Source organism: Gadus morhua, chromosome 22, assembly GCF_902167405.1.
Source record: "Gadus morhua chromosome 22, gadMor3.0, whole genome shotgun sequence".
Taxonomy (NCBI): domain Eukaryota; kingdom Metazoa; phylum Chordata; class Actinopteri; order Gadiformes; family Gadidae; genus Gadus; species Gadus morhua.
In genome coordinates this window covers 22,398,409-22,412,100 of record NC_044069.1, presented here as the reverse complement: position 1 = coordinate 22,412,100, position 13,692 = coordinate 22,398,409, and the positions used below count along the sequence as shown (strand labels likewise).

The following is a 13,692-nucleotide window of genomic DNA, read 5'->3' as shown; positions in this document are numbered from 1 at the left end:
CCTAAGATCGAACCTTGTGGGACTCCACATGTCACGTTGGTTGATTCTGATACAAAGTCGCCAATGGAAACAAAGTAGTTCCTATTTTGTAGGTAGGACCTGAACCAATTTAAGACTGTGCCTGAAAGCCCCACCCAGTTTTCAAACCTGTCCAGAAGTATTGTATGGTCTACAGCAGGGGTACTCAATTGGCGGACTCCGGTCCGGATCCGGACCCAAACGCAATGAAATTCGGACCAAGACGAAAATCAATATTATTATTATTTATTTTTTTTTATTTTTTTTTTTTATATGATCCAAGCGTGTGATTTCTCAATGTGTTTACAATCACGTATCTACATCGTGCCCAATCAAAATGTCCTATCAGCGGTTGTATAATAACATCACCATGACATTGTTGCCACGAGCGCAAGTGTTTTTTCCCTCCGCAGTCTGTCGGCCCGTTCGGGCAACATTCCTCGGGGGGGATTTAAGGCACGCAAGCATGCATGGTTGAGAAGGAATTGGGGGAAAGGAACTTTAGCTTTGACTCCCTGAATCACAAATCAACATGGAGGAGAAAGGGAATATTGCCGGTGCAGACTCCCGGACACCCGCTGGTGCTCAGCTCCGGGGCGCTCTCGGACTACCGCCGGAGATTGTCCGGCGGGTGCTCAGCTCCGGGTGCCGGCACTCCTGCCGGGACCCGGAGCTGTCAATCATAGTGGCCCTGGCCCACATTGGCCCTCTTGGCTACGCGCCACACAGGTCATCATTGGCTACAACAACGCGGTCAGATTTGCGAACGGTGTTTCTTTAGCTAGCAAACATCATGGCGTTCTCCAAACTAGAAAAAAAAAGAAAGGTGGATTCCGAAAATCGTGAATTTGGGTGGACCGACAAATATGCATTTGTGCTGCCTGCAGGGAGCACAAAACCAATGTGTTTAATCTGTAATGAGACAGTTGCCCTTTAAAAAGTGAAATGTGAAACGTCATTACGAAACAAAGAATGGCCACTTCGAGCAGAATTACCCACAAAACTCTGAGGTAAGGGCCGGAAAAATAAGCCAAATGCAAGCATCATACCAAGCAACACACACTATGATAGTCAGGTCAGCCACACAACAGGAGCGTGGAACTGAAGCCTCACTGCGAGGGGCATGGGTCTTAGGCAAGCACAAAAAAACATTCACTGATGCGGAAATCGTGAAGGAGTGCATGAAGGAAGTAGCAATCGCTCTGTTTGAGGAAACTCAAAAAGATGACATCATACAAAAATTAAATCAAATACCCCCCCTCTCTGATTCCACTGCAGTAAGACGAACTGAAATCCTTGCTGATGATTTATTGGACCAACTGAAATCTGCTGTTAAAAAGGCTAAATGCATTTCACTGGCTTTGGATGAATCCACAGACAACACAGATGATGCCCAACTTCTGGTGTTTGTCAAATTTTTTGATGAAGAGAAGGGGGAATTCTTCGAAGATGTGTTAGGCCTCACAACCCTTCATGGGTATACAAGAGGGGATGAAATTTATGAAGCAGTGATGGAGACGTTGAGAGACCGAGAGATAGACCTGAAGCATGTTGTTTCCATTGCAACTGATGGAGCCCCAAGTATGAGAGGGGAGAGAGGGGACTAGTGTCCCGCTTAAGGTTCATCACCCTGACCTCATAGCATACCACTGTGTCATTCATCAGATGGTTTTGTGTGCCAGCCTTGGAAAGGAGTACTCAGAAATCATGACAACAGTAATGAGACTTTTTTTTGAGGGCATCATCTGCTCTGCAGCATTGCTTGCTGCGCTCATTCCTCAAAGAGGTTAATGCAGAATTTGACGATTTGCCTCTACACAACAATGTCAGGTGGCTTAGTAAAGGCAAAGTACTGGAGCGTTTTTGGACACTACAGAAAGAGCTAGAAACGTTTCTGTTGAATCAGAAGAGTCCAAAAGCAATACCATTTGTGGAATTCCTGCAAAGCAATGAAAAAATGGAAATTGATGCATTTCTATCAGACATTACTTGCCACCTCAATGATCTGAATTTGAAGCTCCAGGGCAAAAATAACACAGTGTGCATCCTCATGTCAGCTACCTGTGCTTTTCAAAGGAAACTATAAATATTCAAAATTGACATTCAGGAAGAGGGCCTGCTTCACTTCCCAAAACTGAAAAGTCAAGCTTCAGGAACACAAATGGTAAAAAGATTTTTTGCACACTTCTCATTCAAATCATAAGTATGAAAATTGAAGTCACCAGTTATAACTAGTCAGTCAAATTCTGTGGAGATGCTAGACAATAATTCTGTGAAGTCATTGAAAAAATTTGCAGTTTCAATACAGCACTAAGGTATTCGAATGATGGAAAATCACCAAATAACATCTGTTTCCCCTGAAATACATTTTTAAATACAGCAGCAACCCCTCCCCCTCATAGTAACCATCGTTATCATCCTGAAAGCCAACAGTGAGCTCCATTTAGCAGCCTTGACTAGCAATGCAAAAGTGCTGTTATCAGAAGCACGTTATCTCCAGTATTGCCAGATTTCCCGCCCAATCTGGCCCAATCTAGCAACACTAGTTATCTCCCTTCTCCTGAAGAATGGGCCGGCCCCAGCAGCTGGCATCTCTTCAAAGACCTGTCTAGGGTCCCAAGGAAATCATGCTTAGAAGCAAGGTCCCCTGGTATCAAATGAGCCGGATGAAACACTCACTAGACTCAGGCCAAGTCTTAAGAGGCGATAGGAGCTGAGGAGGCGGCTTGTTGCACATCATTACTGAAGGATGAACAAGGATGCTGACATCGCCAGAGACCACAGGAACCAGCTGTTAGTGGGATGGGAGCCTGCCTGCTACAGAGCAATCCTCCAGATTCACAAACATGTATCTACACACACATAAACACACACACACACACACACACACACTCTTGCCTCCATGAGGGTGTGGAAGAAGGGGGAGCTGATTTGAACGTGATGACATTTATTGAGGCTGGGCTTTGCAGGATGGCTGGCTGTCAGGGATGCGAGCAGAAAGGGAGGAAGGGAGGGGTGTACGATGGGATTACAGCGCATAAGTGCGACTCGTAGGGAGAGGAGATAAGGACGGAAGGACATGAGATTAGGAGGGAGATGGAAAGTGGGAGTGCGGTGTGAGAGGTGGGAGACCGAGTTGGAAGCGTAAGTGTGTATGTGTGCGTCTCTGTGTGTGTGTTCATGTGTGGGGGTTCTCCTAATCATGTGTGTGTCGTTGTAATTAGTGTTAACAGCCACAACACTCTTTTGTTTGTGTTTGACACAGTTTGGTTCCTGGCGTCCGTACGTCCAGGAAAACATCAAATTCCTTTCTTTTTGACCTGGAGAGTTCATCTTTGCAAAACATCATCCAGTAGGCCAGGAGCGCCACTATTCGCCACATTTCCCCGTCCGATACATATCTGGTTGATTTGAATTGAGACGGCCCCCGGATGGATGGAGTGTCAGATTGACACAAGCCCGGGGGGCACCAGGGAGGTCAAGCCCTGGGGGGGACCAGGGAGGTCAAGCCCTGGGGGGACCAGGGAGGTCAAGCCCTGGGGGGGACCAGGGAGGTCAAGCCCTGGGGGACCAGGGAGGTCAAGCCCTGGGGGGACCAGGGAGGTCAAGCCCTGGGGGACCAGGGAGGTCAAGCCCTGGGGGGGACCAGGGAGGTCAAGCCCTGGGGGGGACCAGGGAGGTCAGGCCCTGGGGGACCAGGGAGGTCAAGCCCTGGGGGGCACCAGGGAGGTCAAGCCCTGGGGGACACCAGGGAGGTCAAGCCTGGGGTGGACCAGGGAGGTCAATTTTGGTCAGGTCTGGACAAGCAAAGATAAACACCAATTTGAACTGGCCAGACAAAATAAATATGAATTGGCCATATGAGTGGTTGTTTTGAAGTCAACATCGACTACACATGAGATAAGAGGGTGTTTGTATAATGCTGCATACATGCAGAACACACGCACCAAGCACACACCTATAACCAAACAACCACAAGCAATCTGCATTACAGTAGATATTGTAAGTACAGGGCTGATAGGAAGGGAAGTTATCTGTGCCTGAAATTATCAAATGCATTCGAAGACACCATAGAGAATTGCCTTTCTTGACAACAATAAAAGGAGCGGAACTCGCACACCATGTAGCCGATGCAACAAAAAATTTTTATTGCATAAAAGTGTAAAGTGCTACCCAAAGTGCGTGCAAAACGTTTTCAGTGCCATTCAGACCATCCTCAGTGCAAACATACCAAGGTAAAATACTTCCTCACATAGACTACGCCTAGTTGGTGGCAGACATGTCAATCAAAAGGTCAGGTAGGTTGACGTGTTTGACTAGACATTTTAAAAGGCACCGCTCACCCATTTTCACTTTTCTTGACAACATACATGGCCAAGCTCAAGCCTGAATTCAGGCACCACGCCTGAACTCTATCAGGCCTGCAAGTATAGGGAAACCAAAAGGAACAGTGGTTGAGAAACAGCAAATGAGAGGGAGGTGACAAACCACTTTAGACAGCAGGTGAGGAATCAACCTTTCTCTTCTTCTCCATCTCTCCTTTCCACTTTCTTTCACTTGACCTCCATTACCCCGCCACAGCCATCTCTCTCATTTATCACTCTCCAACCCCTTCAGCCCCCTTATGCTCCTCTGTTTAGTGTACCAGGGGCTGCACCTCGTCCATATCAGTGTCTCCTTAAGTGACAACAAACAGCCCGCCATCGCTGTTGTCCCGGAGAACCCAAGATATAATCCCCTTTTCTTTGACATGGAGGCGAATTATAGGGCTCATAAACAAATTGGATATTGGGTAAATCTATCTGCTGGGCCCCTGAGCTCCATCAGATAATGTGATCTCGGGAGGGGGAAGTAACCAGACCTGACATCAATGAGATTCCGATCAATAGCAATCTAAATGGCAATAATATTTTTCTTTGTTAGTGGTGAAATGGTTTCATACAGAGAGTTTGGAGAACTCAGGAGAACCGAGATCTGTTTAGATTACTCTTAGTGGGGTTTTGGTTACAGGAAGACGCTTTTGTAATCTAGGTTGATCAGACAGACAGACAGACAGACAGACAGACAGACAGACAGACAGACAGACAGACAGACAGACAGACAGACAGACAGACAGACAGATATCCCCTGTAGTGGGATTTGTTCTTTTGTCTCTCTATGCTAAAGAGGAGAGGAAGTGAAAGGAGTAAAGGGGTATGAGGAATGTGTGTCAAACTATAAACTTCCTTCATGTCCACCCCAGGCCCTCTAGGACAGGGGCTCTACGAGGCATTAAGGATTCAATGGTTTTATAGTAGCAAGTGTGTAAGTGTGTGTGTGTGTGTGCGTGCGTGCGTGCGTGCGTGCGTGCGTGCGTGCGTGCGTGCGTGCGTGCGTGCGTGTGTGTGTGTGTGTGTGTGTGTGTGTGTGTGTGTGTGTGTGTGTGTGATATAGAGTGAGCAATAGAGGGAAGGAATGAGGGAGAGGGGGAGAGAGAGAGAGAGAGAGAGAGAGAGAGAGAGAGAGAGAGAGAGAGAGAGAGAGAGAGAGTAGTTCAACCATAGGGGAATGTCTAATGTAATGAACATACCTTCCTCAATGCAAGATGTATGCATGCAGTAATGTTTAGGAATACGTAAGAGGAGAAGAGGAAAAGACAGGTGTACGTCATTCAGCAGTATGGACGGCTCATCACGATACATACCATAAGTTACAGTTCTCCTTGTAGGTTTGGCCTGATAAGAACTTATTTCCGTTTCTTACACATTGGCCTAGGGAGGAGGCAAACACAGGCATGTAACACTCACAGTGATTCAGCAAAACACACAAAGAAAACGTTTTGAAAATGAGATACTGTCAACTGTTTGAAACAAACTATCTATGTGTGCTTGTGTCTTTCTGTGCATGCTTGTACCTATGTGTGTGCACATACACATACACACTTGTAGGTGTGTATGTGCATGTGTTTGTGTGTGTGCTTGTTTCTAATAATTCTAGTCTAAGTCACTGTGAGCTCCAGTAATACGGTGCAGGAATGCAGCGTTGGCGTCCATCCTGCCTCGCTGGGTTCCCAGGCCCAGCCTTAACCACCTTTAGCACACATTCAGAGTAAGGGTCACCACACCTTTCTTTGGCTCCATTATTGGCCCGGGAACACTTATAGGCTGTTCCGAGTCGGCTTAGCTCAGGAGGTAGAGTAGTTGTCTTGTAACCGAAAGGTTGCTAGTTCGATCCCCAGCTCCTCCGAGCGTGTGTTGATATGTCCCTGAACAAGACACTTAACCCTAACTGCTCCTGACGAGCTTGCTTTCGCCTTGCATGATTGAATCTGCCGTCGGTGTGTCAATGTGTGCATTAACTGATGCCCTAATTGTAATTCTGTTTGTTTGGTGCAATTTTACTCTACGCTGATACTTTAAATCTCTATATTGTGGTTTTATGATGTCTTGTGTTGAAAGGAATATGTTAGATGAATTCAATTAATAATATCCTATTATCTAGGGCTCTGCGTTTAATCGAATTTTGATCACGATATTGGCGTCAAACGATCACACAATTAACGTAAACATAATAAAAATGTTTATGTTTTATAGAAAGGGCAGAACAGCTTGATACATATCTGTACATCATTTTAGATTGGAACATTTTCTTTTTGACCATTTTGTGTATTTTTTAAAGGCGAAATTTCAAAGGTCTCAGTTACAAAAAATATTGGAAAGACATGCTAAATAAATACAACATGTTTCCAACTCAAAAATAATCATTTGAATAGTAGTGATTTCAATATTGACCAAAATAATCGTGATTTTGATTTTCCATTATCCATGTAATTGTTTCTTCCTTGCCACTGGTAAAGACAGTGTACATAAAGGTGTTCCTCAGACACCAGCCCTTACAGCTCTTACAGCCTAACAGAGCTCTTTGGATTAGCTAACAGAGCTCTGTCTAACTGACAAACTGACTATCAAAAAGGAAATATTTGTATATTTGTGTTTGTAGTTTTATAGTATAGTGCAACCATTCAAATATTATTGAAAATCTTTTTTTAAACTCAGTAATAATCAGAAATATTATTTAAACTCAGTAATTTAGGTATTTTTACTACACACTGGCCGGGATCTCTTCAAATGTATAAAAGTTAAGTTATGATTATTTTCCTAAATGGTTTGATTTTACAAATAACCCTAAATGGAAACATACGTGAATAGAAATGGATATGCTTTTTCGAGTAACACAGTGCCTTGTGTTTTTTTTTTTTTCACGTGCGTATGTGTTATAAGTAAACCCCCAGTGTTTGATAACATGTCCGCTAGATGAAAATCTGCCTCTTCTGACATCAAAAGTGGGCGTGTCCACCTAGACGTGTGCTGGATAGATCACTGTACCAGCCTACCCAGTGGACTGTAGCAAATCATACATCAAGATGGTCACGCCCACTTGTGATGTCAGAAGAGGCTGATTTTCAAAACAGCTTGTAATGGCTAATCACCCTCACCCCTGGTTGTATAATAAGTCACCGTTAAACAGCTTTTCCATTTGAATAAAGGCTCTCAAAAAATGTTAATTCTACTTTTATTATTATAACTTTTTCAAATTGAATTGACGATTTCATTGTCACTTTGCATATTAAAACACACTTTGAATAACATATTTTCAAATTACATTATTCAATTGAATAATGAATTGTCAATTGCATAATGCACTGACTTATTGAATTGGAAATTGCAAATTGCATTGCCATTTGAATTTTGCTACATATATGCTTCCATAGGTAAGGCGATTTGACTTTCTGAACAGAGCCTTAGTTTTTTTAACTAAATTTGAAATGGCGGGAAAAATCGAAAGAATATGACAAATATTGAATGAAAGGGTTGTAACAATGAACTAACCGATGAAGGGGGGTTCGATGCCCAGGCAATGTCCCCAGAAGTCAGGGCAGCAGTCTGACACGGTGCGGTTGCAGAACAGGTCGCAGTAGCAGATGGTGTCAAGGTAGGGCACGGTGCACAGGTCGTCTCGGCCTGGACAGCAGCCCCCCCTCCTCTGGCAGTAGGAGCCAAACGGGTCCCTTATGCCCCCACGGTGCAGGGGGCTGGTCAGGTCCCTCTTCACCCTCTTGCTGGAGAGGATGCGATCTGCACTACCCTCTCCGACCAGCAGGAGCAGCGTGGACACCATCAACAAGATGAGCTTCATGCTTTATCTGTCCAAAGGATTGCAGAAAAATAAGGTTTTTACAGTTTACTTTTTTGGATAAAAGTCAATGGATGAATTAGAACACAGTGATGGATCTAAATGGGCCTCTGTAGGCCTATACCTATGTGGATATCTTAGTACTACAATAGCAGGCCTTTTGGACAAGTTGCTCCTTCGCATGTGCCAAGCAGCCTGCAGCTCACGCAGTCTTACCAGCAGCCGTTGCAGTATGGTGCGATACGGTTAGGTGTGGGTAGGCTGGTCTCACAGGAATCCGTGCAATGACCACGGACGCTTAACACAAAATCCCGGGAATCCTCACGGAAACACGCCAATTTCCGTGATATGGCCGCGGATTTTGATCCAATGCAAGTTAGTGTCACTCATATTCCGTTGCACACACACAAATCCCCTTCTCAACGACCGAGTCGACCATGGGCACTTAACTCAAAATCCATGGTGGCCTCACGGAATCACTTAAATTGTCTGCGATATGCCAACGGAATTCGCTTCAATGCAAGTTAATGGCTCTCCTATTCCGACCGTAGCACACACACAGATCCCCGTTTCAACAGCCGAGTCAACCTCGTCTCACAGGGATCCGTGAAATTACCATATATATATATATTTAACCAATAGATCACGCCAGGCTGTGGTATGTGCTCATTATACCACTGTTAAGGGGCGTTGTCCGGCCCTGACGCGCAGCGGAGGGCCGGCGACCCCCTCCACAGTGGTATAATGAGCACATGCCACTGACTGAAGTGATCTATTGCTTTTATACAACGGTTACTGTTATGGCGAAACGAAAGTCATAGACACACTACATTTAAAAAGAAACCAAGTAGCCGTTTTATTAAAGAAAACAAAAAAGTAGTCCCTCCTGGCTGCCGCTATGCATCGACGGTCGCTATGCAACACACTTTAGCGTCCCTCCGAGAGAAGGCTCCGATAGAGCGGTTCGCCGGCAATTTATCCTATGGAGCAGTTCACTCGCCGTGTGCCTAAGCTTTCGTTAGTCTCTCCATCGCCTTGCTCATTCCCGGAGTAACAACATTTACATCCTCTCCATCATCCAACATATGTTTTACTTTGTAACTGTTTCTACTTCCAGGCGCGGAGTGATATGCAAACTTTCACAAAATGATCGGGCGTCATAGCAGTTATGTATACGCTCATTATACAACAGTTGGGAACCAATCAGATCGCTGGATTTAGGTCCCCTGTTGTATAAATATATATATATTATATATATAGATGAAATACATATTGACGGTATGGCACTATATCCCCGTTCTTGCCAATGCACCCATCTTGAATTTAATAGACCATTTTCGTTGCTTCGAGGAGGTCTGGTGGTTTCCGGACATAATAAATAAATAAATATGTATTGTGAAATAAATTCATATATATAAATATGTATGTGTATATATATATATATACATATATATATATATATATATATATATATATATATATATATATATATATATATATACATATATGTATGTATGCAATGCATATATATATATACATACACATACATATTAATACATAGGTATTTATATTTATTATTAATTAATTATTATTTATTTTGTTGCTTCGAGGAGGTCTGGTGGTCTCCGTATATAATAAATAAATATATATATAAATACATATGTATATATATATATATATATATATATATATATATATATATATATATATATATATATATATGCACAAACATACATACATATTTATATTTCTTCATTTATTATATACGGAGACCACCAGACCTCATCGAAGCAACAAAAGTGGTCAATGGTCAGATACAGATCTCGTTATATCAATAATTTATATCGATGTAACGAGAAAGGATGTAATGATAACGCCAAGAAAATAAAGGCTACATGGTTATAATAATTTCAATGTAATTAACTTATAAAGCGTATAACGAGACAACGAGACGATCTAGTTGTGGGCCAGCAGAGGCTTCATTGTTACCAAATTCATCCTATAGCCTTATACATAATAGTCAAACTCCACATGTCAAATGTATGATATGCTGTAGGCCTACGTGTAGGCTAGTTTTTTATATTATAAATATTTAAATTTGGTCTGTTTACACCTGAACCACATTCCTAATAGAAAAAGTAAACCATGTTAGTTGGTGTTACAGCCCTCTTGATTGGATTGGTGGAAGTGAATTGTCAATGGTCTGATACAGATCTTGTTATAACGATAATTGCTACATGGTCTACTTATAATGTAACTGAATAATTGTATTTTTATATATAAAGGTATAATTGATTCAATATTAAACCAGATTATTTTCTTCAGAAGGGGGAACGGATTTGTCAAAACAACAATCCTATGGTGGTTGCCATCGACCGCCCACTTCCACCCAATTCTTTACGACCTAGGGCCATTATATCATTTTCTGTAACATCCACGCATATATCCTGCATTTAATACATGTTCATGTTATATGCACAATATTCTGAACAAACCCCTGAACCTATTTATTCTAGATTCCTGTGAGGAGCGGGACGCTGTGATGAAGAACATTAAAGCTATACTGTACGATGTGAGAGAGCTAGCATGATTTGAAATTAGCTTCTCTTCGGAGTTCCGTTTAACTCCTCCCCCACCCTTCAGGACTCCCTGCCCCCACCCCTCGACACAGAGCCGCGCACGAGCGCGGCTGCTGCTTACGGCTTACTTCAACGGCAACCATTGCGTCACTTTTCAGGCCATTCAACTCCCTCAGCTGTCGCCATCGCTGAAAAGCTAATCCAATATTTATTCTCGTTTTTCCTCGAGCAGTCTCCAACTTCTTTTTTGTTGCTGCCTTTTCAGTTTCTGTCTTTCTTTTTCTTGCCTTTTTAAAAGGATGAACCGGGGCAAGTAACGGTGGCAGTGGTAACTTCAGTTGTTTCTCTTCCATTGTGTAAACGTTGTAGGCTCACTAGGTCTAGTCCACTGTCATGAACTAGTACTATGACAACAACGCTTTCTTTGCCCTCCGTGAACGCGCTCAGGCCGGCTCAGTCTCGTACACAGAGGGGAGAGAACGTGCAGGCTTGTGATTGGTTCTTTAGATCCGGGCACAGTGTCTCCGATTGGTAAGCATTTTAACAGGTTTTTAGCAGATACAGAATTCGTTTTTTTTTCGCTTCTTTTTCATTGCCCATAAGTTATTTATTGCTGTCAGGATGTAAAAACCAATTTCAACAACATATTAAAAAGTGCATATTACTGGATCCCGTACAATATGCCTTTAATGTACACAATGTATGCACTGTTCACGTTGCAAACGACTTCATGAGTTCAAACATCTCTGCTCCATTCTTTTCTCTTCTAAATATCCCTTGATTTCGTGCTGCTAGCCTTTTAGTGAGATCAGAGAGTGTTAAGAAGGACAGTAATAAAATATATTTGGTAAGATGGATACACGAAGAGAGACCCGCAATGAATTCAACCCGGTCCACTTTACATCGGGTGCATGACAGTGGTAGGCCTACCGTAAAACTTCAATAGCCCAGGCTTTTATTTGTTTCAATCACTGAACTTTCGAAAAAAACTCTTGCTCAGCAAAGATGGGAAATACTATAACATTTATTATTTAAACCAGTATGGATATTCCTACTGTACGTAGGCTTATACACATTACCAGGCTATCGAATAACGCCTACACACGGGTAGAGGTGGGTTTCGAGAATCGATTCGATTCCGATTTTTAAGTTTCAGAATCGATTTTTTCCGATTTTCTCAGATTCCATCCGATTCGATCCAATTTTTATTTTAAAACTGCTCACACTTAATAAACTGAGAAGTACTGAAACTGGAAGTATAAAATGTAAACGTTGAGCATTTTTCTTTAAAGTGCGAACATAAGAACAGAACATTTTAAACTGTAAAAGCACTGAATGGCGTCTATATGAGCATGTTCAAATCTGTTCTAAAACCACACTCAAGATTTGTTTTCAAGAATATGCAGCACCCTAAGTGTTCAGGGGAATCCCATGAATATTTTCCATGAATATATAAAATATAAATTTTTAACTTATAAAATTCGAAAAAAAACAAAACTTTTTTTTTTAAATTAAATTAAAAAAATCGATCTTTGCATGTACGAATCGATAATCGGTCATTAATATGCGAATCGATTAAAAATCGGAAAATCGATTTTTTCAACACAGCTCTACACACGGGGCTGTCGGGCTGATTACTGTGGGATAACAATATTGTGTTTAAAAAAGTTCCTTGCAGCGCCGTCCGGCAGCCTGAGCTGTGCGCCCGCAACCTCTCACTCACGCAACAAACCAGCCGCAACAACTGTCAACGTCGCAACCAAGTCGATTTTGTCTAGAGGGGAGTAAAGGCTGATTCATGCCTCCGGATCCGGACGAAATTCGTCCGTCGCCCCAAACGTTGTCTCCGGAACTACCCTTCATACCTCCGTCTGGTTTCAGCGTTGTTATGGATGTTACGTGATAAATCCTCTAGAGGGCAGTGACTGTCGTTTCACAAATGAACGGCATTGACAATCGCAAACATGACATGATTTTGATTTTGCTTTGTGTCATCCCAAATCGGCAAAAAAAAGTGTGCGGTGGCATGTGACACCCCTCACCAACCCGCAGATTATCTCCTCAAAATGTTGTTAAATGACCAGTTACAACTCATTGCCAAAGCAGGGGAACAATAAAATAAAAAGGTCAGGTATATATTATAATTTAAGTATAAAACGTTAAATACAATATATATATATACATATTAGATATTATACTACTTTCGCAAATGGTCTGATTTTTGACTCTATACTGCCGCCTCGATTTCCGGTGGTATTGCTCAGTTTCTCCCGGAGCACTCCGGATTCGTAAGCTCAGAGGCGACGGACCCATTGACGGACGAAACACCTCCGGGACCAGACGAAACGGTCCGTATCCGTATTTACCGTAGGGTGTGAATGGGCCTTTACTGAGCGGCCCCTCCTGAAGTGGTACCGACCAGGTGGGCCTTGAACTGCGATTGGTCAGAAAGACGTAACAGCGAATGACAATATTGAACTCTAGTGCAGGCTCGAACAGAGTGACACACAAATACACACTTTTAAAGAGTTTTTCACCCACTCCGTATCCTTGCTTGCTCAAACAAGTTTGTGCGGCGTACGTGTTGTTTTGTTTCCGGTGTAGCTAGATCCTTTAAGGTGTTGTAGTTTTTCTAACGTGACTAGTTGTTGCTAGACAGCAGGTGAAAAAACTACGTTTGCAAAGCCAAAAGAGCGTTAATCGTGCGGTAAAAAAATGTATGCCGTTAAAATTGGTTACCGCCGTTAATAACGCGTTAAACAGACAGCACTAATCTATACATATGGTCATTTTACGGATCCCTGTGAGACCAGGTTGACTCAGTCGTTGAAACGGGGATCTGTGTGTGTGCTACGGTCGGAATAGGAGAGCCATTAACTTGCATTGAAGCGAATTCCGTTGGCATATCGCAGACAATTTAAGT

The 13,692-nt window shown here is 42.7% G+C and overlaps 1 protein-coding gene across 1 annotated transcript in view; it reads right to left on the bottom strand.

Annotated features, from left to right (window-relative positions):
• tinagl1 (tubulointerstitial nephritis antigen-like 1) overlaps positions 1–13,692 on the bottom strand; it is a 43,271-nt gene that overhangs the window by 21,845 nt on the left and 7,734 nt on the right. Inside the window, exons 2-3 of the mRNA XM_030347006.1 lie at positions 7,887–8,200; positions 5,702–5,768 (exon numbers count right to left, since the gene is read on the bottom strand). Coding sequence (XP_030202866.1) covers positions 5,702–5,768; positions 7,887–8,193 — 374 coding nt within the window. The 5' untranslated portion in view covers positions 8,194–8,200. The remainder of the gene's footprint in view (positions 1–5,701; positions 5,769–7,886; positions 8,201–13,692) is intronic.